Source organism: Rana temporaria, chromosome 1 (genome assembly GCF_905171775.1).
Source record: "Rana temporaria chromosome 1, aRanTem1.1, whole genome shotgun sequence".
Classification (NCBI taxonomy): domain Eukaryota; kingdom Metazoa; phylum Chordata; class Amphibia; order Anura; family Ranidae; genus Rana; species Rana temporaria.
In genome coordinates this window covers 26,107,416-26,133,786 of record NC_053489.1, presented here as the reverse complement: position 1 = coordinate 26,133,786, position 26,371 = coordinate 26,107,416, and the positions used below count along the sequence as shown (strand labels likewise).

Below are 26,371 nucleotides of genomic sequence, written 5' to 3'. Positions count from 1 at the left end.
CAAATCAATACAGGCAGAAAGCCTGCTACAGGAAAGCAGCTGTGTAATGTAGCAGGTGTATGATAGAAGGGCATTAGATTGGCACTCACCTGAAGATACCAACGGAGCAGTCCGAGTGGTGGCAGCAATAGCGGCAGGCACACTTACACTGGGAACGCTCAAGCCTAAACTGTTAGTAGTATTCATACTGCTGGCCATACTGACAACCGAAGAGGTGGTGCTTGTGGCTGACGTTGGCGCTGTTGAGTAGGTTGTGCTAGGCTGGAGCGTGACCGCGCTCTCCACAATCGTGTGCTAAACAAAGAAAATCAATTAAATAACAGAAATGACAGAGCTACTAAATTTTGCTTTGAAAATAAAATAAAAAAATTAGAAAAAAAAACACAAGTTGTCCTTTAAGGCATAGTCAAAATCCACATGGTCTGATACTTACCTTTACCTTCATTCCAATGATCCAGAGCCACACGGACTTCCTTCAGAATCCATCCTTATGGAGACCCCTTCATCCTGCGATTTACATGCTGTGCATCGTTTCCTAATGGGGGAGCTATACTTAAAGGGGTTGCAAAGCCTTGTGTTTTTCACCTTAATGCATACTATGCATTAAGTTAAAAAAACACTTTACAGTGTCTGCGGGCGTAATCCCGTGTCGTTCTCCCCACAGCTTCTCATTGGATAGATTCATAGCAGAGCAGTCATTGGCTCCCGCTGCTGTCAATCAAATCCAATGACGCGGCCGCCGGGGGGCGGGGCAGGGCCGAGTCATACACTTGGCCGCTACGTACACAGGAGCGCGCTTGCAAGGTAACCCCCTCAGGAGAGAGCTTCCCAGAGGGGGTTATCTAATGCGGCGAGGAGCCACCGTGGGACCCCAGAAGAGGAGGATCGGGCCACTCTGTGCAAAACGAACTGCACAGTGGAGGCAAGTATGACTTTTTTTAAAGGGAACCTATAGTATCACTTTAAAGGTGGCCTCTGGCAGTTTGGCTTCCCCCATTGGAATAAAAGGGGCCGTGGCAAACCTGCAGTATGAAGAGGTCCCAGTGGAGCTAAATTCTGAATTAAGGCAGGACGATGACAAGCAGGGATTCTCAGTGAACATTTTTGAAACAAGGGCAGAGGCAGATATCAGAACGGGCACGATACACCCCGGGGAAGGGGCTATGCATTAAGGGGCAACCTTCTACAGTAGACCTTTCGCTGTATATAATAACAGCATACAGTAGCCAAGATTATGAAACCATAACAAAAAAACTATAGCTGAACTTTCATTTATGATGACAAATTTGTCACTTATAATTAGGGTTGTCCCGATACCGATACTAGTATCGGTATCGGGACCGATTCCAAATATTGGCGGGAGTACTCGTACTCCCGCAAATACCCCCGATACCGAAATAGAATACCCCCCCCCACATCCCGCCGCATCCCCGCTGCCGCCGCCACTTGGTTAATACGGGCGGGGAACATTACAGCATTCATTTGAATAGCTGTAGTCTTTCCCGCCGCGCCGCGTATAGACACTCCCCCTTGCTCGGGTGAACTGTCCAATCCCGAGCAAGGGGGAGTGTCTATACGTAGTGCGGCGCGAAAGACTACAGCTATTCAAAGCTGTAATGTTCCCCGCCCGTATTAACCAAGCGGGGATGCGGCAGCATGTACGGTAAGGGGGACATGGCTGCATATATGGGGGGGGGGGGGGGAATGGCTGGATATGGGGGGGGGACATGGCTGCATACGGGGGGGGGGGACATGGCTGCATACGGGGGGGGGGGACATGGCTGCATACGGGGGGGGGGGGGGGGACATGGCTGCATATATGGGGGGACATGGCTGCATATATGGGGGGGGACATGGCTGCATATATGGGGGGGGGGACATGGCTGCATATATGGGGACACATTTAAAAAAAAGTATCGGTATTCGGTATCGGCGAGTACTTGAAAAAAAGTATCGGTACTTGTACTCGGTCCTAAAAAAAGTGGTATCGGGACAACCCTACTTATAATGGGTACATTTTGTAAGCTACAGGGACAAGTACAAAACCATACTGCTTTGTGACAGACACAGTTAAGCTGGATACACACTATCCAATTTTCTGTAGATTTTTTCCTTCAGATTTACTAAAACCATCCAATACGAGTTCAAGCCTTAGGAGTTTTAATCTGTATGCAATCAGGCAGGCCTTTGCACTACACGGTTTTGGTAAATCTGACAAAAGTTCTATAGTGTGTAAGGGGTCTTATACTTTAAGACAAGTTCATCCTTGAGTACACGTTGCACCCGTTTTTAGTGGAACACGTATCCACTCCTGCAGCCACTGCCTCCTTTGACAGCAAGCGGAGGATCTTCTACCCCCCACTCGCTGTCATCATTTAAAAAAAACGCACACCAAGCTGCGTCATTCATTCACAGAATTCTGTGAATGGAAAACTACAGGAAGCGGCAGCCGCTTGTAGTTCTCATAGAACTACCATGGCGCTGTTGATACACTGACAAGTCTGCAGGAGCCCTATGTTCCGTCAGAATCTGCAACCCGTCAGATAATGTACTGGAAGTGAAGTTCCGTCACCTGCGCATGCAATTCACTGTTACCAGGTTTGCTAATCAGACGAAACGCCTGCAGTGAAAAGAAGGCAGCAGTGGACATCTTACTACACCCAGCTAAGTCTTGAATTTTACAGTAATTTTAGCAATAAAGTGAGCGAATATAAATATAGTATGTTGACATCTGTGATGCTGTTTTCATCTTACATTTTGCTGGAAACCAGCAGTAGGAAGGTGGCGGAGGCCATGTTGGTACACCCAGCACTGCTCAGAGCTAAACTTTTAGACTTTCAAAATTAAACATCCAAACAGCATCACAGATGTATATTTATTTATATATGCTCACTCTATTGCTAAAATTACTGTGACATTCAAGACGTGGCTGGGTGTAGCAAGATGTCCACTGCCTTCTGACTGCAGATGTTCTGTCAGATTAGCAAACCTGGTAGCGTTGGAACACATGCGCAGCTGACAGAAACATCACTTCCGTTATCTAATCCGACGGGTCGTTGATTCTGATGGAACACCTTGCACCCACGATCTGCTGACTGCGGGTGAAATGCTTCCCAGGCACCAAGTAAAAAATATATAAATAAAATAGTCATTGCACCTTTTTTACACATTTGTTATTCTTTTTAAAAAAAGGTGAACTTCTCCTTTAAAGGCCCCCTTCACACGTGCGGACCGTTCAGATCTGTGGAGCGGCGGATGTCAGGAGGTGACAGGTCCGCCGACATCAGATTCGAAATCAGATCCGCCCCGATCTGATCCGCTAAATCCAGATGGATGCAACCCCTAATTTTCCATCCGTCTGGCAGATCGGATGAAATTGGACAGATGTTTTCATCCAATTGCCCCATAGAGATAAGCAGAGATCTGACAGGTCCGTTCTGCACTAGTCATCCGCTGGCTCAGCAGGGATCAACGGAGCGATGTCTAAAAATGGATCCGCATGTGTGAAAGGGGCCTAAGACTAAAAATTCAAGTTCTTGTAAAAGCCTAACAATGACTGGTTGAAGCAAATACCAAAAAAAAAACAACAACTCCAGGTTAACACATTATAAACTGCTTAAAGGATTAGCTCAGTGAAAAAAAAAACACACACACACACACACACACAAGACACACCTCATTAACCCACCCTATCCACCCCCTTTTCCAATCCAGCCCAGATGCTTACATACCTCTTCATAGCAGCAGCAGCCTTTTATTGTTTACATCCTCCGGTCCAAAATGTTCTCCTGCCCTGGCTGAGCATGCATAGAGACCCCTCAACAGGCATGAATGCGGGCCTTAGGCCTCATTCACACTACGGGCTGTTCAGGTCCATCTTTCACGGACCTGAACGACCGCTCCATGAATTCCTATGGAGCGTCGGATGTCAACGGAGACATGTCCGCTGACATCAGACCCGATCCGCTGAAGACAGACGTATGGGGGCCACGTCCCCATCCGTCCATGCGGATCGGGTAAGATCTGATGAAAACGGACATGCTGTCCGTTTTCATCAGATCGCTCCATAGGACACAGCGGTGCCCGACAAGCCCCTCCCCGCTCAGTGAGCAGAGAGAAGCTTGTCATCCGTCGGCTCAGCGGAGATCTGCGGACTGACCTCCCGCTGAGCCGACAGGAGCAGGCGGACTCCGTAGCGACGGAGTCCGCCAAGTGTAAATGAGGCCTAGAGATGCCAAGATACAGCCCTATTCAAGTCCATGGGGAGTCAGAGCATGCCAGCAGCAAAATCTAAAGGAAGAATTCAGACCAGGGGTATAAATGCTAAAGGAAGCCATTATTACCATGGAGAGGTAAGAGGGGTGGTGGGGCTTTTAGTTAAAAAACTAGGGAGAGCGGGTTGTTTTTTAGTTAAATAGAATATATCCTTTGAGCGGCGGCAATGAGTTTCATCTACATTTTTCTATAACACAAATACGCACAATAACCAAGAATGGCCCTTTAAGTCAACAAATCCTGTTTTTTAAAAATGTCGGAATGAAGTAAAAGACAAATCCTTACCGTATGGGAAACTGCTGAGGACAGTACTGATGCTGCAGGAAGGCTGTTCTGGTGCCCAGACAAAGTGCTAAAAAACAAACAAACAAAAAAAAAAACAACGAAAACGATAAGTGCCAGGATGAAACGGAAAACGGTTCTTCAAAGGTGTGACAGCTTTAGCACACGTCAAGACTCAGTAACAATGATGCATCATATGCAGGTCAGATATGTGCTTGGAAAAAAAAACATCACAGTCTGGAGAACGTGTGAAAGCTGGAGAACAAGCCAGAAACAGCGGAAGAATTCAAGCTTTAAAGTGGAGTTCCACCATAAATATAACATTACATCAGTAGTTTTAAAAAAATGTCATTAGTCCTTTAAGAATTTTTTTCTCTTTCGTTCATAGACGGACACAGCATCCTTTGACCTTAGGGTTATGTTCCTCCTACCAGGAGATTTTAGGCAGAATTCTTACAGCACCCAAGGTGTTAAAACTTTCCTTCATGCCGCTCCTCCCAGGGGGCGTGGCTCCCCCAGGCATAACCCACACCCTGCTTCAGCAGCTTCAGTTTGTTTCTGCCTAACCGTCAGGAGAGTCAGGCTCTCTCTGGAGTCCTGGACTCTGGAGTTTTTTCTTGCAAATTTTTTTGCATTTTGCGAATTTTTTCTCGCTTTTTTATTTTATTTTTATTTTGAATCCTGCGATTCTTCTATCAACAGCCGACTGGGTGACAGGCTGGGTCCTCGACCCTTGTAGTCCCCCCAGGTTCGGCCTTCGAGCGTGTGCCGGCCCTCAGCTCCGCTTTGGGACGTCCACGACAGGCCCCGGCTCCAGGGGCGGCCGGGGAACTTCGGTTCTAGGGCACACATATGACCGGTCTCTATGGCCTTGTCACAGTGTGTCTGGCTGACAGCCATGCCGTTCGCGGACGTTGGTTCTGTCTGGGATACCTCCAGCCGGGTAGTCGCAGGACAGGTAAGTAGTGGCCCCTTACTCAGGTAAGTGGTCTGGCTGGAATGTTTTCCCTTGGGAGGTCGACTGAGGGTTTTCCCCTGCTTTCCTCTCTCCCTTATTCCTCTCCCTCCTTCCCCCTTTGGGTGACGGCTGTGCAGGGGGTTTTTTCCCTGGGGCTCATATTTTTTTCACTCGGGTATGGCTGGGGCTGTTCTGTGTCACTGCAGGGGACTGTGGTGGACATTCTGGGCATTTTTGTGTGTGCTGTGTACTGTTTTGGTGTACTGTCATTTTTGGGTACACTGTCTTTTTAAAACTGCGCAACGGCGGCCATTTTGCCGGAGCCGCGCTTGTATTATTCGGCGGCCATTTTCTTGTGGCCGGCGCCGTTTTCAGCACTAGTTCGGCCTCTAGTGGCCGTTTCGGCGGGGAAAAAAGACCGCGAATCATCTGAGGGGACAGACGCAGCACTGCAGCTTCTCCTCAGCACACACTTGTCCTTCACAGACCGCGCTGTACCAGGGGGGTGGTGAGTCTCAGGGGGCCCCAGACTGTGCTCTAGCGGCCGGGAGGTGACCTGTGGGGGACTTTTTTCCTGCCATTGGCAGTGGGGGTGACACGGCAGCTGCAATATGGAGCCTGAATCAGGCCCCTCATTCCTCACAATGCCGGAATTAACCCTTAGCGCCCCTCCCCCTGCCACATCTGTTGAATCGGTGTCGGCTGTCCTGGAGTCTTTTCTCACCAGGTTTGAAGCTGCCAGTGCTCGGTTGGGGGGTAAAAAGCGCCCCCCCCCCCCGGAGGCTGTTTCTGGGGATATCTCTGACGCAGAATCTGATAACGCTGTTGCTGCTTCTGGTTCTGTCATGTCAGAGGATGCGGGCTTAACCCACATGGACAGCGAGGATGACTCTGCTGCGGAGTCTGCTGACAAGGAATTTGTTGGAGCTCTTATAACTGCGGTGCGTGAGACTCTTCATTTAGAGGATGTGGCGGAGACACCAGCGGTGTCAGTCCCTTTTGGATTCCGCAAACCACCGCGTACCGCTAAGGTTTTCCCTTGTGTTCCTTATTTGGATACACCGCAAAAGGCTTTTACTGTTCCTAAAAGCTTTGCTACCCGTTACCCCCTGGAGGAGGACTTTTTAAAAAAGTGGGTCACTCCTCCGTCGGTGGACCCTCCTGTGTCCAGACTGAGTAAGGCTACTACGTTGCCTGTGGAGGGGGCTCCTGCTTTCAAGGACCCCGCCGAGAGTGGAGGCCGTGGCCCGCTCCCTGTTCTCGGTGGTGGGTTCGGCGGTAAGGCCGGCGCCCTGGTTGCTCAGACGCTAACTGAAAGGGCGAAGCTCCTGCTGCAGGATCTGGAGGTCCAGGGTGCTTCCGAGTCCTCTAGGGACCTGGCTGAGCAGTTGATTCAGGGTCAGAAGTTTCTCTGTGAGGCGGCTATGGATTCGATTCCTTTGCTTTCCAGGGCTTCTGTCTACGCAGTGGTTCTGCGCCGCCTTATATGGCTGAAGTGCTGGTCGGCTGACCAGTCCTCGAAAAAGGCCTTGGTGGATTTGCCCTTTAAGGGCGGACGGCTCTTTGGGGCATCCCTGGATGACATCATTAAGGATGCCACTGGAGGCAAGAGCACCTTGCTCCCTCAGTCGGGGAAGGGTAAGGAACCTCGCCGCAAGCAAGGTCCTACTTTTACTACCCCTAAGCGTTTTTTTCGTGCGCCCAGTGCGGCTGGAAAAGGTCCGCAGGGGGCAAAAGCCCCTGCTGCCGGGCGTAAGCGCCCCTGGTTTAACAAACCAAACAAGCCTGCGGAAAAGCCTGCTTCCGCATGAAGGTCTGACGGCTTCACGACTTCGCGGATCGGTGGAACTCTCTTCTGACCGACCGTTGGGTTTGCGAGGTGGTCGCCTCGGGGTACAAGATAGAGTTCCTCTCTTGTCCCCCAAACAGATTTTTTCCATCCAACCTCCAGCTTCCTCCGGATCGTCGGCTAGCCCTGTCCGGGGCTGTCCAGGATCTTCTGGACAGAGGGGTGGTTGTGCCGGTTCCCTCGCTGGAACGGTTTCGGGGGTTCTACTCCAATCTGTTCGTGGTTCCCAAGAAGGGAGGGGTTCGCCCTGTCCTGGACCTAAAGGCCCTCAACTCCTTTGTCAAGGTGCAGCGATTCAGGATGGAGTCGGTCCGTTCTATCATAGCGGCCCTCCACCAGGGGGACTTCATGGCGTCCTTGGACATCATGGACGCATACCTGCATGTCCCCGTTTGCACAAGCCACCAAAGGTATCTGCGTTTTGCGATCGGGGAGGACCACTATCAATTCGTGGCCCTCCCGTTCGGGCTGGCGTCGGCACCACGGGTGTTCACCAAGGTGCTCGCCCCGATCCTGGCCTTGCTAAGGCAGCGAGGGATCGCTATCGTGGGATACCTGGACGACCTTCTCCTGAGAGCTTCTTCAAGCTCAGAGTTAGAGGAGGACGTGTCCATCACGTGTCGGACTCTGCAGGAGTTCGGCTGGCTTCTGAATCTCAAAAAATCAGTGTTGGTTCCGTCCCAGAGGCTGGAACACCTGGGGCTGGTTTTGGATTCGGGGGAGGCAAAAGTGTTCCTCCCATCGGAAAAACTGCGGACCCTGCAATCTGCAGTGAGACAGTTGTCGACCCAGAAGTGGTCGTCTCTTCGCTTCTGCATGCGGGTTCTGGGTCTGATGGTGGCCTCCTTCGAGGCGGTTCCGTATGCCCAATTCCACACCAGGGTACTACAGAAGGAGATTCTGTCACGATGGGACAGGGTCCCATCTTCTCTGGATCGCCAGATTCGGTTGAGCCATCTGGCCAAGTCTTCCCTGGCATGGTGGCGGACGTCTCCGGTTCTTCGGTCCGGGAAGTCTTTTCTTCCGTGCCGCTGGACAGTGGTCACGACGGATGCCAGCCTCTTCGGCTGGGGGGGCGTCTGGGGCACCCAGTCAGCCCAGGGGCGTTGGACTCAGGAGGAGTCCCGCCTGCCGATCAATATCCTGGAGCTCCGAGCGATCAAGCTGTGCCTTGTCAGGTGGTCCCTGGAGCTGCAGGGCCGTCCTGTCAGGATCCAGTCCGACAACGCCACGGCCGTGGCGTACGTCAATCATCAGGGCGGCACAAGGAGCTCGGCCGCGGCGACGGAGGTCGCTCACATACTTCGGTGGGCCGAAAGGTCCGTTCCGGCCCTGTCAGCGGTATACATTCCGGGAGTTCTGAATTGGCAAGCCGACTTCCTAAGTCGCACGACTCTGGATCAAGGGGAGTGGTCTCTCCACCCGGAGGTTTTTCAGATCCTGTGTCAAAAATGGGGCACTCCAGACGTGGACCTTCTGGCGTCCCGTCTCAATCGGAAGGTACCACGGTTTGTGGCCAGGTCAAGGGACCCGTGGGCAGACGCGTCAGAGGCTCCCTGGGGTCAATATCACCTGATTTACGCCTTCCCTCCTCTAAGGCTCCTACCCCGTCTGCTGCGCAGGGTGGAAGCCGAAGGGATTCCAACGATCCTGATCGCCCCAGATTGGCCGCGTCGCTCTTGGTACGCGGACCTGGTACGTCTGGTGGCAGACGCCCCCTGGCGCCTGCCTCTGAGGGAAGATCTCCTGTCTCAGGGCCCGATCTTCCATCCTGCTTTACGGTCACTGGCTTTAACGGCGTGGCTGTTGAGAACCAGGTACTGAAGGACCGGGGCCTGTCGGGCCCGGTAATCTCTACCATGATACGTGCACGGAAGTCCACTTCTCGAAAAATTTATCATCGTACATGGAAAGCATACATCTCTATGTGTGAGGAGATGAAGTGGCACCCCCGTACTTACGTGGTGTCCCGGATCCTGCTGTTCCTACAGCGGGGAGTGGACCAGGCTCTTGCCTTGAGCACGATCAAGAGTCAGATTTCTGCTCTGGCTGTTTATTTTCAGCGTCCCGTGGCAGCGCACTCTTTGGTTCGCACGTTTGTGCAGGGGGTCCGGCATGTGGCCCCCCCGGTGCGCCCTCCGCTACCTTCTTGGGACTTGAACTTGGTCCTCTCGGCGCTTCAGCGTGCCCCCTTTGAGGACATTCGGGAGATCCCCTTGCTGACTTTGTCGCAGAAGGTGGTCTTTCTGGTAGCTATTACCTCTATCAGACGAGTGTCTGAGCTGGCGGCCTTGTCTTGCAAGGCCCCCTACTTGGTCATCCATCAGGATAAGGCGGTGCTGCGCCCGCGACCTTCTTTTCTTCCGAAGGTCGTTTCGGCCTTTCACATTAACGAGGACATTGTTGTTCCATCATTATGTCCTCAGCCGAAGAACCCGAAGGAAGCCGTTTTACATTCTCTGGATGTGGTTCGGGCCCTTCGAGTTTACTTGTCGGCGACAGCTCCGTTCCGGAAGTCGGACTCGCTGTTCGTGTCTGTGTCCGGTCCCAGTTAGGGCCTGGCAGTCTCGTCTGCCACCATTTCCGGGTGGATCCGACAGGTTGTGCTTCAGGCCTACGCCCTGAAGGGGCGGGCGCCTCCCTTTCGGGTCACGGCGCATTCGACCAGGGCGATTGGAGCCTCCTGGGCTTTCCGACGCCAAGCCTCTGTGTTACAGGTGTGTAAGGCTGCGACCTGGTCGTCGGTCCACACTTTTTCAAAGTTTTATAAGGTGGATGTGAGTGCATCTTCTGATGCCTCATTCGGCCGCAGGGTGTTACAGGCGGCAGTTTAAGGTTGGAGTTCCTCCGTTGAGTAACTCCGGTTTTGTTTGGGGTGTAACCCGTTGTTTGCTGTGTTATTTTTCCCACCCCTCGTTTTTTTGACACTGCTTGGGGACGTCCCTAAGGTCAAAGGATGCTGTGTCCGTCTATGAACGAAAGAGAAAAAAGGATTTTTGTACTCACCGTAAAATCCATTTCTCTGAGTTCATAGACGGACACAGCACCCACCCCTCCTTGGTTTGTACTGCTTGTTACGAACTGAAGCTGCTGAAGCAGGGTGTGGGTTATGCCTGGGGGAGCCACGCCCCCTGGGAGGAGCGGCATGAAGGAAAGTTTTAACACCTTGGGTGCTGTAAGAATTCTGCCTAAAATCTCCTGGTAGGAGGAACATAACCCTAAGGTCAAAGGATGCTGTGTCCGTCTATGAACTCAGAGAAATGGATTTTACGGTGAGTACAAAAATCCTTTTTTTTTTAGATGCCTTCAAAGTGTTGTTGCTAGGCAGAATAGTTAATCTTCCCTCTTCCTGCACCTAGGTGCTTAAGCTTCCTAACCTACACCGCACAGACTCCTGGGAATGTAGTGCGTGTAACTTTCCAGGAGTCTGTGCACTCCCCAGTCTCAAAGAATCATGTGACTTGGGCAGCACAGGTGCTGAAACCTGATCTGACACTGCTTGTGCAGCACTGAACATGTGCGAGATCTTCAAGGCTGAAATCCAGGAAGTCATACAGTCTGGCTTCATGATGCCCACACTTAAGATGGCCCCAGTCAATTTCTATTTTATAAAGTGTGTAAATGCTGTAACAACCTAATAAAACGGACCTTAGTTTACAGACTAACTTTACTAGAATACATTAAGCTTGTGTATTACAGGGGTATTTATATTTAAAAAGTAAAATTGTGGCCGGAACTCCGCTTTAACTTCAAGTTTAATCTTGGTCTCTGGCCAAAAAAAAAAGGAAAACACCTATGCTTCTTTTTAGACACACCATGTACCAGCTGACAACTAGATACCCGAACTCCTTCAATGGACATACTGGCTAACAGGCATAATAGATTTCCTGCATGCACAGGGACTGTACCATGCAGACTTGTCCTGCCCCCCCGCCGCCCCTCCCGGGAGAGCGCTCCGAGCGTATAGCCGTTAACCCCTTGGTGCTGAGCGTATTCGGCCTCGGCTTTAGGGGTTATATCTGGATGATGCCCACAGCTGCAGGTACTGTGTTTTAGAGCGGGCGGTCAACTTTCCAGGGATAACAACCAATGCAGGTATAAAAGCACATCACCCCTCGCTTGCACCGCTCTTAGTGGGCCTCCCGTCCCACCAGGAGACCCAATCCGCCTCTTCCGGCATCTAGACAGACTGGCACGAAGCTGGAAATTGCTTTGTTCCAGTCTCCTGTATGTAAACACAGAAGCAACATAATTTCCGGTTTACTTGGCTGCCAATGGCACCCGTTTAAAAAATAAAAGAATTCAGTATTTAGAATCGCAGTTTTTGGTAATCTGAATACTTTGAAGTGCAAAAGGAGGGATTTGGGGCCTTTTAGACCCCCCGATCCCTCCATAAAGAGTACCTGTCCCTACCTATTACAGTCACAAGGGATGTTTACATTCCTTGTGACAGCAATAAAAGTGATCAAAATTGTATTTAATTTTTTAAACACAATGTAAAAATAAAATAAATAGAAATAAAAAAAAAAGGGGGGGGGGAAATCCCTTTGCTTGCAGTCAATGGAAATAGGTCCTGAAGAAGCGACAGCGAAACGTTGACCTTATTTGACTTAGCAGTAATAGGGAAGCTATACATACTTTATATATCTGTGGTTATACAAATGAAAGCTCGATTTTCTCTTGTTTTATTCTATTTTTATTCATTGTGTAACATTACATAAAACTATTTATTTTTGTAAAACTATATAGTGTTCCTTTCTGGTAACGGTAAAGTCCGCTCAAATGTCCAAAAATTATTTTCTAACAGTTTTTATTGGATGTGGTACCCCCCTTGGCTATCTTTCTTTAAGCATTTAGGATAATGTCTATATTGAATGGACTGGTTAGGTGGGCCTTAGCCCCATATATAGTGGAGTTGTATAAATTGTCCTGCCCTCTCACAGACCCCACAAGCCCTACCCTCTTAACAACCCTGAACATTTTTCTGTTGCTTTTCCACAAACTAAATAAAATAAATTGCTCTTACCTGTTTAGCTGTGAAAGGGAGCTATTTGAGAGGTCACTGGGCTGCGGCAAGTTAGACAGCGACACAGCTGACGTGTGCTGAGATACGGGAGGAAGGAGAGATGAAGTGGTGGAGGGTGTACTGGACAGAACCCCTACAGACGCCAGGCTCTGGGAATTCTCAGACTTTGCCGACGGGACGGAAGGTGTGGCTGTGTACAGAGGAGAGAGACTGTCAGACTTGATATTTAAGTGGATGACACCGGGTTGAAACAAAAATCTCCATCGTGCACACTCTCAAAACAAGACTTGTAGGATTTCTAAGTATTTAGAGGGGTCGCGTGTCTAAGATTTAACATAGCTTTGGAGCAATATCCTCTCAGCTAGTTTCTTAAACAGGAAGTGAAGGAAAATCTCCCCCACAATACCATACCAATAAACAATAGCATTTGAGAGAGAAAAAAAAAAACACCTCAGAGGGCTTTTACCCTATCCACACTCTGCTAGCGTGTGATCAGTCTGAATTGCTTTCATCTCCCCCATAGAAAGTTAGTGATAATGCATGGCAAACATCTCTCTCCTGCCCAGCATTAGGGGTGTTGAATATAATCGATGCAACGATGCATCGCGATTCGGGGCCCCCCGATTCGGCATCGATGCATGTGACCCCAATAATCGATGTCGGGTGACGTCATCCCGACTTGCCCCGCCCCTCCCGGGAGATCGCTCCGAGCAGGTCTTTTAAAATGTTTTTTTTTTTATAAATGCGGTTTGTAATCCATTAAGTGGCAATCGCTCTGTGTGCTTTTTTTAAAAATGTATGCAGATTCATACCTCGTAGCTCCGTAGTAACTGTACATGCGATCATGTGATCCATGGTCCGGCCCGCCTCTCTCTTCCTCTGTCCTCTCACATCCCTCGTCTCAAAGTCTCTTCTGATCTCAGCTCCGCCTGCCTCTCTTGTGATCTGTTACTTTAGCTATAGACGATGGGCGGGGCTGAGAACGGACATCAGGGGAGATGAGAGGCAGGTCCGAGCATGGAGTCACATGAGGGGAAAGTAATATACACACGGAGACATGAGGTATGATGATTCTGCATATGTTGTAAAAAGCATATTACAGCCCTGGCTATAACAGCATTTATTATCACAGGTATTTTATCAGCAGTCTGATTCCTACACGTGCTCTGCCTGTGCTGACATTTCTTTGCACATTCCACTGTGTTAACTCCTAGTGTGCTGGAATGTGCAAAGAGTCAGAGAAATTTCAGCAGACAGACAGTGCAGTGAAACTCACAGGGCTCTGTCAGTTGTGGAATGTAATCCCTGAGTCCTGCCCCCCAGCAGCCATGTGTATTCCTGTGCACTTTTTAAAAGGGAGTTTCACCCTATTTACACCCTTTAAAAATGCACAGATGACAATGAACCCTCAATAAAAAATGTCAGTACAGCGAGGACTTGGGAATGTGTTAATTTTAATAGAAAATAAATAACACGGTAGTCCTCGCTGTACTGATATTTTTATTGAGGGTTCATTGTCATCTGTGCATTTTTAAAGGGCGTATTGATGACAATGTCAGCACATAAAAACACACTGAAAATGCACAGGCAAAATCATGTATTTTTCCTCATTGTTCCCTCCAATCATCCTGTGTGCGCACTGCGCAGAACAGCATGTAAGTACTGAGGAGGAGGGGGTGCTGTTATCCGGGGACACAGGGGGGGTACGGGCATGTAGTGGAATCTGATGTGTCACCTGTGATAAGTCATTGTCACTGCAGGGACTGGGCTGTATGGAGGAGAAATATAGACCATCTCCTGTACTATGTCCACAATCTCTGAATCTCTGATCATCTCCTGTACTATGTCCGCAGTCTCTGATCATCTCCTGTACTATGTCCGCAGTCTCTGATCATCTCATGTACTATGTCCGCAGTCTCTGATCATCTCCTGTACTATGTCCGCAGTCTCTGATCATCTCCTGTACTATGTCCGCAGTCTCTGATCATCTCCTGTACTATGTCCGCAGTCTCTGATCATCTCCTGTACTATGTCTGCAGTCTCTGATCATCTCCTGTAGCATGTCTGCAGTCTCTGATCATCTCCTGTAGCATGTCTGCAGTCTCTGATCATCTCCTGTAGCATGTCTGCAGTCTCTGATCATCTCCTGTAGCATGTCTGCAGTCTCTGATCATCTCCTGTAGCATGTCTGCAGTCTCTGATCATCTCCTGAAGCATGTCTGCAGTCTCTGATCATCTCCTGAAGCATGTCTGCAGTCACTGATCATCTCCTGTAGCATGTCTGCAGTCTCTGATCATCTCCTGTAGCATGTCTGCAGTCTCTGATCATCTCCTGTAGCATGTCTGCAGTCTCTGATCATCTCCTGTAGCATGTCTGCAGTCTCTGATCATCTCCTGAAGCATGTCTGCAGTCTCTGATCATCTCCTGAAGCATGTCTGCAGTCACTGATCATCTCCTGTAGCATGTCTGCAGTCTCTGATCATCTCCTGTAGCATGTCTGCAGTCTCTGATCATCTCCTCTAGCATGTCTGCAGTCTCTGATCATCTCCTCTAGCATGTCTGCAGTCTCTGATCATCTCCTGTAGCATGTCTGCAGTCTCTAATCATCTCCTGTAGCATGTCTGCAGTCTCTGATCATCTCCTTTAGTATTTTGGGGGGAGAGCCATGCGCACTTGCGCTGCAATCGTGATGCATCGTGATGCATCGCCGAATCGAATCGAATCGTGGACTTGATAATCGTAATCGCATCGAATCGTGAGACCGGTGAAGATGCGCAGCCCTACCCAGCATGGCAACATGTTAAAGCGGGGGTTTACCCGAAAAACAAATTTCTAACATTAGATTGAGGCTAATTGTGGGAAGCACAATCGGGTGTTTTTTAAAAAAAATCGAAGCTGTACTTACCGTTTTAGAGATACCGTATTTTCCGGTGTATAAGACGACCCCCTAATTTTCCAGGAAAAATGTTGGTTTTGGGATATACTCACTGTATAAGACTACCCCCTTCTTACTAGTCTTTCTGGAAGCCGAGGGGGAGCCAGAACCGCTGACAGAAACAGGCTTTTTCAAATCTCACTGTGCCATTACATTACATGCCCAGACTGTGCCACTGTGCCATTACATGCCCCCACATTGCCACACTGCCATTACATGCCCCCACATTGCCACTGTGCCATTACATGCCCCCACATTGCCACTGTGCCATTACATGCCCCCACATTGCCACTGTGCCATTACATGCCCCCACATTGCCACTGTGCCATTACATGCCCCCACATTGCCACTGTGCCATTACATGCCCCCACATTGCCACTGTGCCATTACATGCCCCCACATTGCCACTGTGCCATTACATGCCCCCACATTGCCATCACTTGCCCCCACTGTGCCTGAACTTGTTGCCCCCACCCCACCCCCCAGTGCAATAACACTCACTTTTTTTCCCCAGCGCTGACAGTCTAACATGCTGCGATCGCGAGCGTGTATTGATTTCAAAGCCGCGCCTTCACTGCAGAGTGTTCTGTGATAGGAGGAACAAAAATCTTCCCAGCAGCGCCTCTGTTATGTTTTCCGCCTATCACGGACGTCTTCTCATCTCGTCCGAGGATGAGAAGGCATCTGTGATAGGAGGAACAAAGAACAGAGGAGCTGCTGGGAAGATTTTTGTTCCTCCTATCACAGAACACTCTGCAGTGAAGGCGCGGCTTTGAAATCAATACACGCTCGCGATCGCAGCATGTTAGACTGTCAGCGCTGGGGAAAAAAGTGAGTACTGAGACCGTACCCGGCGTATAAGACGACCCCCGACTTTGGATGCATGTTTTTGCATCCAGAAAGTCGTCTTATACGCCGGAAAATACGGTAGATGTTCTCCGCCGCTTCCGGGTATGGTCTTCGGGACTGGGCGTTCCTATTCGATTGACAGCCTTTCGACCGTCACATACAGCGCGTCACGAGTTGCCGAACGTCGGTGCGCAGGCGCCGTATAGAGCCGCACCGACGTTCGGCTTCTTTCGGCAACTCGTGTCGCACTGTATGCGACGGTCGGAAGGCTGTCAATCAAATAGGAACGCCCAGTCCCGAAGATCATACCCGGAAGCGGCGGAGAACATCTATCTCTAAACCGGTAAGTACTGCATAGATTTAAAAAAAAAAAAAAACACCCGATTCTGCTTCCCACAATGAGCCTCAATCTAATGTTAAAATTTTTTTTTCGGGTGAACCACCGCTTTTAACATATTGCATTTAATAGCCGATGGGTCAGGACAATCCATAGCCTGTGACAGCGGGCCGGGGATTTTCTCCCCACACCTGATGTCACAAATTGATAACAGCGTGCACATTTTCTTAATGACCTGTGCCTGGGTGCCTTTTTTTTGGCCAATGTCCTTCATCTGAATGTGGCAGAAAAGTTTGAGTAGTCATGATTAAAGCGGGAGTTCACCCATAAGTTTTTTTTTTACCATTAGATTGATGCTCATTTTGTCAAGGGGAATCGGCTAGTTGTTTTAAAAATCGAAGCAGTACTTACCGTTGTAGAAATCGATCTTCTCCGCCTCTTCTGGGTATGGTCTTCGGGACTGGGCGTTCCTATTTTGATTGACAGTCTTCCGACGGTCGCATCCATCGCGTCACGAGTAGCCGAACGTCGGTGCGGCTCTATACTGCACCGACGTTCGGCTACTTTCGGAAAATCGTGACGCAATGGATGCGACCGTCGGAAGCCTGTCAATCAAAATAGGAACGCCCAGTCCCGCAGCCCATACCCGGAAGTGGCGGAGAAGATCGCTCTCTACAACGGTAAGTACAGCTTCGATTTTAAAACTAGCCGATTCCACTAGACAAAATGAGCAAGAATCTAAGGTTAAAATGTTTTATTTCCGGGTGAACCTCCACTTTAACGCCTCTGTATCTCGTGATGTTCTCCAAGAAATTATTTATTTTACAGGTAAAATAAAAATCCTAATATCCAGGCAAAGTTTTATTGACCCTGGGTTAAAGCTGCACGATTGTTAAAGAATCAAAATCGCTACTCTACCCCCCTCCCGATCTTAAAACAGCATTCCCCTGATTCTATGTAACAATCACTTTTGACAGCTGACAGAAAAAAAATATCCAGGCAGCCTGCCAGGTTTATCTCAACACTGGAGATAACTATAAACAATGTAACATTTCATTCTTAGATCAAAGAGATGAACTTCGGTCTGTAAATGAGGTCAGTTTAACCACTTAAAGTCTAAGGGCCCTTTCACACGGGACGGATCTGTGATGATCCGCCCTGTGAACCCCCGCTTTTCCGGCACACCGCACCGGACCCGCTGCGGAGATTCATAGAGAGCCAGTCACATTCTTCTGCTATGTGAACTGGATGCCGGAGAAACACGCATTTAATTCGCATAGGTGTGAACCGAGCCCAACAGCTACGATGGACCCTTACAATGTTCTAGCAACCAGACAGGAAGAGATGATGCAATGTCTGGGAGTTTTTCCCAGACAGGCTTCATGAGATACGTAAAAGGCCTACACCTATAGCAAGGACATTTGACTTTGGTCAAAGTTGCAGTTTGTTTTCATCAACAGATGTCCCTTACTTGCATAGGCAGTTTTTTTTATATATTTTTTTTAGGAAAGGTGAATTATGCCCATTATGTCATTACTAGAAGCAATAATTCAACATTTCAAGGCATGGTATGGACCTTTTGGTCAAGCAGACAGTGATGAAGCATTGAATACTCCAGCCTACTGGGCTTTACAAGACAAGTGATGGCGCTACACAATACAGTAACCATTTCATAGACACCCATGAAAAAAATAAGTTTATAGATTGCAAGTGCTCACATACAAGACATCTGGCCTGTCCCTAAATAAATTGGAATCTTGTAAAAGTTTGGCAGGATCAGGGCTGTTGAGTGCCAGCTCTGCTATAGAGATTATGTAACAGTTGCAGTTTACAGAGGAATATGAGCGCCTGGGATTGGCATAAGACTCAGTGTGTGTGGTTGTCTGCACAATAATTAAGATATGTGCTTGGATTACAGCATCATCGTCTTGTACCAGATCCTTTTTTACAAGCAAATCTATGAAGCACGCCACAGATATAACATGCCTGCACTGGTCAATCAGCGCCAGTACAAGCAGAAGTGGCGATATGAACACAGCTGATCTATTGCATACTTACTGTTCAAAGACACTTGTGCCCGAATTCCATTGTGTCCATTCTAAAGAGAGAAAAAGAAAAACAAAAAGCATTAAAAAGTTGCTCTGTAACCCTATTTGTGGCCAGAGGTCAATGAAACCTAGATGCTCAGGTCCAAATGTAGCAGTGGCATTATGCATTGATTAAAGTGGAGGTTCACCCTATAAAAAATTTCTAACACTGCATCCAGCCCAGTTGTGCATATAAAAGGACACTGACCTTTTTTTTTTCTTTTCCGTAGATAGCGTTTAGCCGTGGAATTCACCGCGGCTTCCGGGTAGGGAATCCCGTGGGAGTGGGCGTTCCTATTGACATGCCAATTGATTGACATGCTAAACGACGGCGCGTCACGACTTCCCGAAGGAAGCTTGGGTCGGCTCGGCTCTATTCGTGTCCGAATTATTTCTTCATGTCACACAGCATGCGAGCTGAGCGGACACCTGACTAGTTTGTTTGGGGATTAACCAGAGACTCACTCACCTGGAGCAGCTTTTCATGTATACATCCAATATATGGCTACTGCAGGAGGGGCCAAGATCTCCCTCTAATGTCAGGAGGGGAAATCACATGGCCGCTCAGTCCCTCCTGCACTAGAACTGGAACCCGGCCGAGAGTCACGTGACCAGCCTGATCGTGCAAAAACTGTATTTACAACGTTTGTTTTTAAAATACTTATTTGTGCTATGCTTAACTATAGAGGAGCTGGCAGTGACATTTTAGAAACATTTTACTAAGGCCTTGTGTACACTGTTGCTGGTAAACAGAGGTTTAGGAGAAGTTGGCCATTCTTTTCAACTACTCCTGAACTCTCCTCTATGTTATTTTATCAGTACATGTACACAGGGTGGTCTACAGTCGTTTCTAGGCCATTGAGTTTAGAAGCTTTTTCTGGAACCCCAAAAGAATGCATTCAGAAGCTGAGTTTAGAAGCATTTAGAAATGGGGGGCCATAGAGGACTTGGTACTCTCAGCCCAAGATAGAAAAGAACAATATAATGAAACTTGGAGGGCATGGAATGTATTTGTATACTCAGAAGAAGGGAAAGGATTTTTGGGGATTTAAACAGGGAATAAGTCAGTCTGTCTTATATTATCAAACTGAAGGCCCGGTTCCTTGAAAGGAGGGGGAGATATGGAGAGGAAGGAGAGAGGGAGGGGGAGATATGGAGAGGGAGGAAAAAGGAGAGAGGGAGGGGGATTTTTTTTTGGGGGGGGGGGGGGAGGCTTGGGGGGAGGGATAGGGGGGTAAAAAGAAAAAGGGATGAGTAGGTGGTAATCTGATATTTAAAGAATATGGCCAGCAAGAATTGGAGGGACACATAAAGTATCAACAAGGAGGGCATAGATCCCAGCCTGCCGTTACTGGAGGATATAGGCAGAGTGGGCGAGCTAAATACGAGAATGGATGAGGAATGAGATGTATATAAATGTATAAGTAAGGGGAAATATTGTAATGAACTATTTGTATGCCCCCTTTGTTTTTGTGTTTATCTGTTTTTTGTTTTGGAAAATATAAATAAAGAATATAAAAAAAAAAATAGAAGCATTTCAAGCGCTGAACGTTCGCAAAAACGCGGTAAATCGCGTTTAGCAGTGTTTCGTTTACAGACGTTTTTCATTTTAACAAACCAAAAACATTTTTTTTTTTTTCAAGCGCTTCTAGGCGCAAATGTGGCATGTAAATGCGGCTAAATGGGCGTTTTTAGACTCCAGTTTCTAGTTATCAAGTTAAGTTGTTCAGCACAGGTTGGGGGACAGAAACGGAGCCGACAGGCAGAAAGGAGGGGGTGAAGGGGAAAGAGGAGAGCAGGGCTGCGGGATGATGGAGGGATACAAACTGACCACGGTGCTCAGCAGCCCTGGTTATCGTGGTCAGTACAGAGAGGGGGGGATACACAAAGTGTCAGGTTCAGGGATATTTTTTTTTTTTTTTTTTTACAGTTTAGAGGGGGGGCAGATTACACGGCACAAGCTGTTTAATCTGCTTTAACCACTTGCTTACTGGGCACATTTACCCCCTTCCTGCCCAGGCGAAATGTCAGCTTTTGGCACTGTGTCGCAAGACAATTGCGCGGTCGTGAGATGTGGCTCCTAAACAAAATTGACATCCTTTTTTTCCCCACAAATAGAGCTTTCTTTTGGTAGTATTTGATCACCTCTGCAGGTTTTATTTTTTGCGATATTAACAAAAAAAGAGCGAAAATTTTGAGAGAAAAAACACACAATATTTTATTACTATAATATCCCAATTTTTTTTTTTTTTTTACTTTTTTTTTTCTCAGTTTAGGGCGATACGTATTCTTCTACATATTTTTGGTAAAAAAAAAAAGCGCCTACAAAATAGGGGACAGAATTATGACTTTTTTTTTTTTTTACTAGTAATGGCGGCGATTGTGATTTTTATTGGGACTGCGACATTATGGCGGACACTTTTGACACACTTTTGGGACCATTCACATTTATACAGCGATCAGTGCTATAAATATGCACTAATTACTGTATAAATGTGACTGGCAGGGAAGGGTTTAATGCTAGGGGACGAAAAAGGGGTTAAATGTGTTCCCTAGGAGTGATTCTTACTGTGGGGGGAGGGGACTGACTGGGGGAGGTGACCGAACTGTGTCCCTATGTACAAGGGACACAGCATTGGTTTCCTCTCTCCCTGACAGGACTTGGATCTGTGTGTTTACACACACAGATCCACGGTCCTTAGCTATGTAATGGCCGATCACGATTACCTGGCGGGCATCAGGCACGCTCATCGGCACCTCAGTGACGCGGCGGGTACGCACGCCCCCCCAGTGGCCGTAGAAGCCCGAGGACATCAATAGACATCGTCCTGGCATTGTAGAGCCACATTGTGGCCATCAAAGTACAATGGCCCGGATACAAAGTGGTTAAGGGACCAGGATCTGTAATTTTTTATTTTTGGGGGGGGGGGGGGGTTAACACCTTAATTTATTTTTAATAATATATTTTATATCAGACAGGTACAGTGTTAAAATAAAAAGGCACACTGGCATTTAAAGGCTGCAGTGGCCTTTGCAAGCTGAAACCATTTATTTTTCCCAGAATGAAGCCTTTAGCCTGCATGTGATCATAGCTGGCATAGTGAATGCCTGGTTGAGAAGCCCTCTGATTTCCCCATCGTTTGTGGGGACCAGAGACAGCCAGCTTAGACAAGTAGAAGCCTCAAAGTTTTTGGTTAGCAGCCATCAAAGTTAATGTGGATTAATATAGACTCACTATGGGGGTATCCAGAGGCATTAAAAACAGGAGAATCTGATTGGTTGCTGTAAGCAATAGGAGCAGGGCAGGCCCTACCATGGGACCCGATGGTACCGTTTTACCAGGCAGCACTTTAAGGGGGCCAGCAAATTGCCGCCTGCCATCCCATTCCACCAGCTCCGCTCTCCACTCCACTGTGGGGCTAATTGCATGAATAGAGCCCTAACATGTCCTTTTTATACTCCTATACATGTATAGAGCCATGATAGGTCCACTTTAGTTATCATGACATAAAATAATGGATGTGGGGGCATTTTGGTGGGTGTAATTTTTTATTTTGGGGGAGGGGGGCGGTCAGCATTTCATTCTTGGTACCAGGCAGCACAATGTCTTGGGCCGGCACTGAATAGGAGCCTTTTTTTTCATATGCCAACACTGATGATTTCACATCTTGAAAGAGTGCACCCTGGACTCACCGTGACTGGAACCACTTCGGCGGCTGTCATGGAGCTTTGGTAACCTATTCTGCTGTGCACAGACGTCTGGTCGTAAGAGGAAGATGAGGAGATGGTGACTGGACTGGCACTCTGCGAGGAGTTGTTGTGGCTAGAAGTGGTGATGACAGATGCCGTATAGCTTGGCTCCTGCACAGTACTGGATATTGGCAGCGAGGTGTTGAGAGATTCACTGCAAAACAGACGTCAGTATCTGAATACAGAATCAACGCCTTTGAAGGACAACTGTTTTAATTTCCCATTTCTGTATACAACCACAGGGAATGGGGGGGACAAGCATCCACAAACAAGATGTTCTCCCTCTAAATAAAATAAAAGCTTTTACCTTATTGTTTTGGAATACAAGTTACTGGGTGTCTGGTTTCCATTGTCAGGACTTGCGTTTGAACCGAACTCTGGTAAAGAGGGCTCTGAACCAAATTCCAGGGCTCCAAACTGCACGTTCAATCCAGTGACATCAGCCGATCCTGGCATCTCTACTGCAGATGCAGGAATCTACCAAAAAAAAATAAAAAATAAAGAAGTTGAAGTGACCTTTACCAGATACAAAAGACTGAGCATGATCAGAAACAAACAAAAAAAGCCTTGATCGTACATGAACTTTAGTACATTATTTCTATCCTCGGTTTTGATTTGCTGTTAACCACTTCCGGACCGCCGCATGTACATTTACGTCGGCAGAATGGCACGGACAGGCACATTGGCGTACCTGTACGTCCCTGCCTAGACGTGGGTCGGATCGGGACCCCCCCCATACATGCGGCAGTTCCCGTGGCTTCAGGAGCGATCCGGGACGAGGGCGCGGCTATTCGTTTCTAGCCGCTCCCCGGAGCTGAAGAACGGGGAGAGCCGTATGTAAACACGACTTCCCCGTGCTTCACTGTGGCGGCAGCATCGATCGAGTGATCCCTTTTATAGGGAGACTCGATCGATGACATCAGACCTACAGCCACAACCCCCTACAGTTGTAAACACACACTAGGTGAACCCTAACTCATACAGCGCCCCCCCTGTGGTTAACTCCCAAACTGCAACTGTCATTTTCACAGTAAACAATGCAATTTAAATGCATTTTTTGCTGTGAAAATGACAATGGTCCCAAAAATGTGTCAAAATTGTCCGAAGTGTCCGCCATAATGTCGCAGTCACGAAAAAAATCGCTGATCGCCGCCATTAGTTGTAAAAAATAAAAAAAAATAAAAACTATCCCCTATTTTGTAAACGCTATAAATTTTGCGCAAACCAATCGATAAACGCTTATTGCGAATTTTTTTACAAAAAATAGGTAGAAGAATACGTATCGGCCTAAACTGAGGAAAAAAAAAAATTTATATATGTTTTTGGGGGATATTTATTATAGCAAAAAGTAAAAAATATTGCATTTTTTTCAAAAAATAAAAACCGCAGAGGTGATAAAATACCACCAAAAGAAAGCTCTATTTGTGGGGAATAAGGACGCCAATTTTGTTTGGGAGCCACGTCGCACGACCATGCAATTGTCTGTTAAAGCGACGCAGTGCCAAATTGTAAAAACCCCTTGGGTCATTTAGCAGCATATTGGTCCAGTCCTTAAGTGGTTAAACATCGAGGAAAACTGGCCGATAGTTCACTTTCTTAGCAGTAGGTTTCCAATACCTTCTGCACGTATCTCAAGAGTTAAAATGGTAGTAAACCATCACGACACATGCACACTGCGCTCTCAGTGCACGGCATACTTGAGTATGTCGTGATCGTGGCTCCCACATGCGACATCATCGCGGCTAAATCAAACGGAGTCCACAAACCCGAAAGAAAGACTAGGTAAAGATGGAAGCCCCGTCAGCGGTGACAGCACGCCACTGGATGGCTGCGTTTTACAGGTACGTTTTTTGTAATGTGCTAGTATGCAATGCATATTGGCACATTATGACACTCTCACAGTTATGGTATTTCTGTAATTGGGGTGTTTACAGGTTCACTTAGTGTGCGGGGAGTAATTACAAATCCAGAGCACTCAGTGCTATTGTTTTCAACACACAAGGTTCAGATATGTGCTTGGAAATAAAACATCATTGTGTTCTGGACTCGCTTTTTCTTAAAGCCAGGATAGAAAAAAAAAAAAAAACACACAAGAGATGTGTCTATAACATCCATTAAAGCTACAATTCTGGTTATCAAGGCCAAAGTGACTCGGATAGAACACACTGACCACAGCGAAGGAAGGTGGTTTCTCTGGGTTACTGACCTTTGAAGTAGGGGGTATCCTCCGTTTCTGCGGTTTGATGTGTTTCTGCTGATGGGTCTGCTGGGCGGACATGGCCTGGGAGTCCAGTGACAGACTGGGCAGCTGCAGCATTTTGCCCACAGAGGTAGAGCTGTCCACCGGAGACGTCTCGCGCAGCTTCACCTGTGAAGAGAAGGTCTCCAGTCCGGGAGGCGGTACAGGCACTGGCTGCATCTGGTGCTGCTGCTGTCGCTGGGCGAGCTGGCTGAGCACAGGCGAGGGCTCCGGCTGGGATTTGAAATCTACATAAAAAAAAAAAAGGGGGGGGGGGGGGGAATAAACAGATTAGAAAGCCTGGAAAGAGAGTGAGATTAGGATAAAGTACCGATATAACTGTGCTTTGGGCATTTGGATCAATATGAAAAAACAGGTGCCTGCACTTCAGCAATGTTAGAATGGCTCCTAGACTCCAAGCAAATTTGTCAAACCCTGTATTACAGCAACACACACATTGTACATTATATAATACTGTAATAGAGTGTATTATAGGATTTAACAAGCATTTTAACTCAGTTCACACTGGAGAGTCCTGTCAGGCAGGGAGAGAGAGAGGGGGGGGGGGGGGGGGGGAGAAGACGGCACATTACATGGCAAGACCTACCCCGAAAAAAAGCCCTACTGTGTCTTTTGTTGCCAAAATTAATATAAGACCCGGGTTTATTTTCGGGGAGAGACAGTATATATATTTTTTTCCCAACGGGTAATTTTATATTTTATTTTAGGCTTTAAACAGAGTGAAAAACTGCACTAAACCTACTACCTGCCAAGCAACTAATAGCCAAGAAAAGCTTTCCTCTTGTCATAACAAAACAAACAATGAATGACACATAGTTGAAAATAAAACCAAGCTGGAAAATTCAAAGGTTCTTTTCTGCCATGGACTGGCAACTTGTCTAATACAATAACTCCTTTAGATGAAAAGATTCAGCCAGAACACTCAGAAACTGAGGTCTCCACACAAAATTCAGATATGTGCTTGGAAATCAATACATCACTGTGTTCTGGCTAGCCTATATAAGCTTGTTTTATTTTAATGTAGAACTAAAGGCAATATTTCTCTTCTGGTTTTGGATAGAGTAAAGGGAGGATTATCTATATTTTTTTGCCATCTCTGTTCCATTGGGGAGATTTTCTTAACTTCCTGCCCCATAGCCAAAACAGAAAGTGAGAGGAACCCCCCACCTTCTCAAGTAGTTGTAGTTCACTTGCAGTTCAGTCCCACATGGAGCTATGTGAATGACGCGGTCGTGTGGGAGCAGTGTGAAGGAATGACGCGGTCGTGTGGGAGGAGTGTGAATGCATGACGCGGTCGTGTGGGAGCAGTGTGAATGCATGACGCGGTCGTGTGGGAGGAGTGTGAATGCATGACGCGGTCGTGTGGGAGGAGTGTGAAGGAATGACGCGGTCGTGTGGGAGGAGTGTGAAGGAATGACACGGTCGTGTGGGAGCAGCGTGAATGAATGACGCCGTCGTGTGGGAGCAGTGTGAATGAATGACGCGGTCGTGTGTGTGGGAGCAGTGTGAAGGAATGACGCGGTCGTGTGTGTGGGAGCAGTGTGAAGGAATGACGCGGTCGTGTGTGTGGGAGCAGTGTGAAGGAATGACGCGGTCGTGTGTGTGGGAGCAGTGTGAAGGAATGACGCGGTCGTGTGTGTGGGAGCAGTGTGAAGGAATGACGCGGTCGTGTGTGTGGGAGCAGTGTGAAGGAATGACGCGGTCGTGTGGGAGCAGTGTGAAGGAATGACGCGGTCGTGTGGGAGCAGAGTGAACGAATGAC

The 26,371-nt window shown here is 47.9% G+C and overlaps 1 protein-coding gene and 4 non-coding genes across 15 annotated transcripts in view; all 5 read right to left on the bottom strand.

The window, feature by feature from the left end:
* The window catches only part of UBAP2 (ubiquitin associated protein 2), a 119,086-nt gene that overhangs the window by 24,143 nt on the left and 68,572 nt on the right, over positions 1-26,371 (bottom strand). For all 11 annotated transcript variants that reach the window (XM_040336039.1, XM_040336038.1, XM_040336044.1 and 8 more), the window contains exons 13-19: positions 24,556-24,836; positions 22,657-22,826; positions 22,293-22,503; positions 18,571-18,610; positions 12,391-12,580; positions 4,561-4,627; positions 90-294 (exon numbers count right to left, since the gene is read on the bottom strand). In XM_040336039.1, coding sequence (XP_040191973.1) covers positions 90-294; positions 4,561-4,627; positions 12,391-12,580; positions 18,571-18,610; positions 22,293-22,503; positions 22,657-22,826; positions 24,556-24,836 — 1,164 coding nt within the window. The remainder of the gene's footprint in view (positions 1-89; positions 295-4,560; positions 4,628-12,390; positions 12,581-18,570; positions 18,611-22,292; positions 22,504-22,656; positions 22,827-24,555; positions 24,837-26,371) is intronic.
* Positions 4,725-4,803, bottom strand: LOC120925435. Its single transcript, XR_005746707.1, has one exon. It is a non-coding gene; the product is annotated as a small nucleolar RNA SNORD121A (small nucleolar RNA).
* LOC120925436 lies at positions 18,368-18,448 on the bottom strand. The gene has a single exon (XR_005746708.1). It is a non-coding gene; the product is annotated as a small nucleolar RNA SNORD121A (small nucleolar RNA).
* Positions 24,314-24,395, bottom strand: LOC120925433. Its single transcript, XR_005746705.1, has one exon. It is a non-coding gene; the product is annotated as a small nucleolar RNA SNORD121A (small nucleolar RNA).
* Positions 25,521-25,601, bottom strand: LOC120925432. Its single transcript, XR_005746704.1, has one exon. It is a non-coding gene; the product is annotated as a small nucleolar RNA SNORD121A (small nucleolar RNA).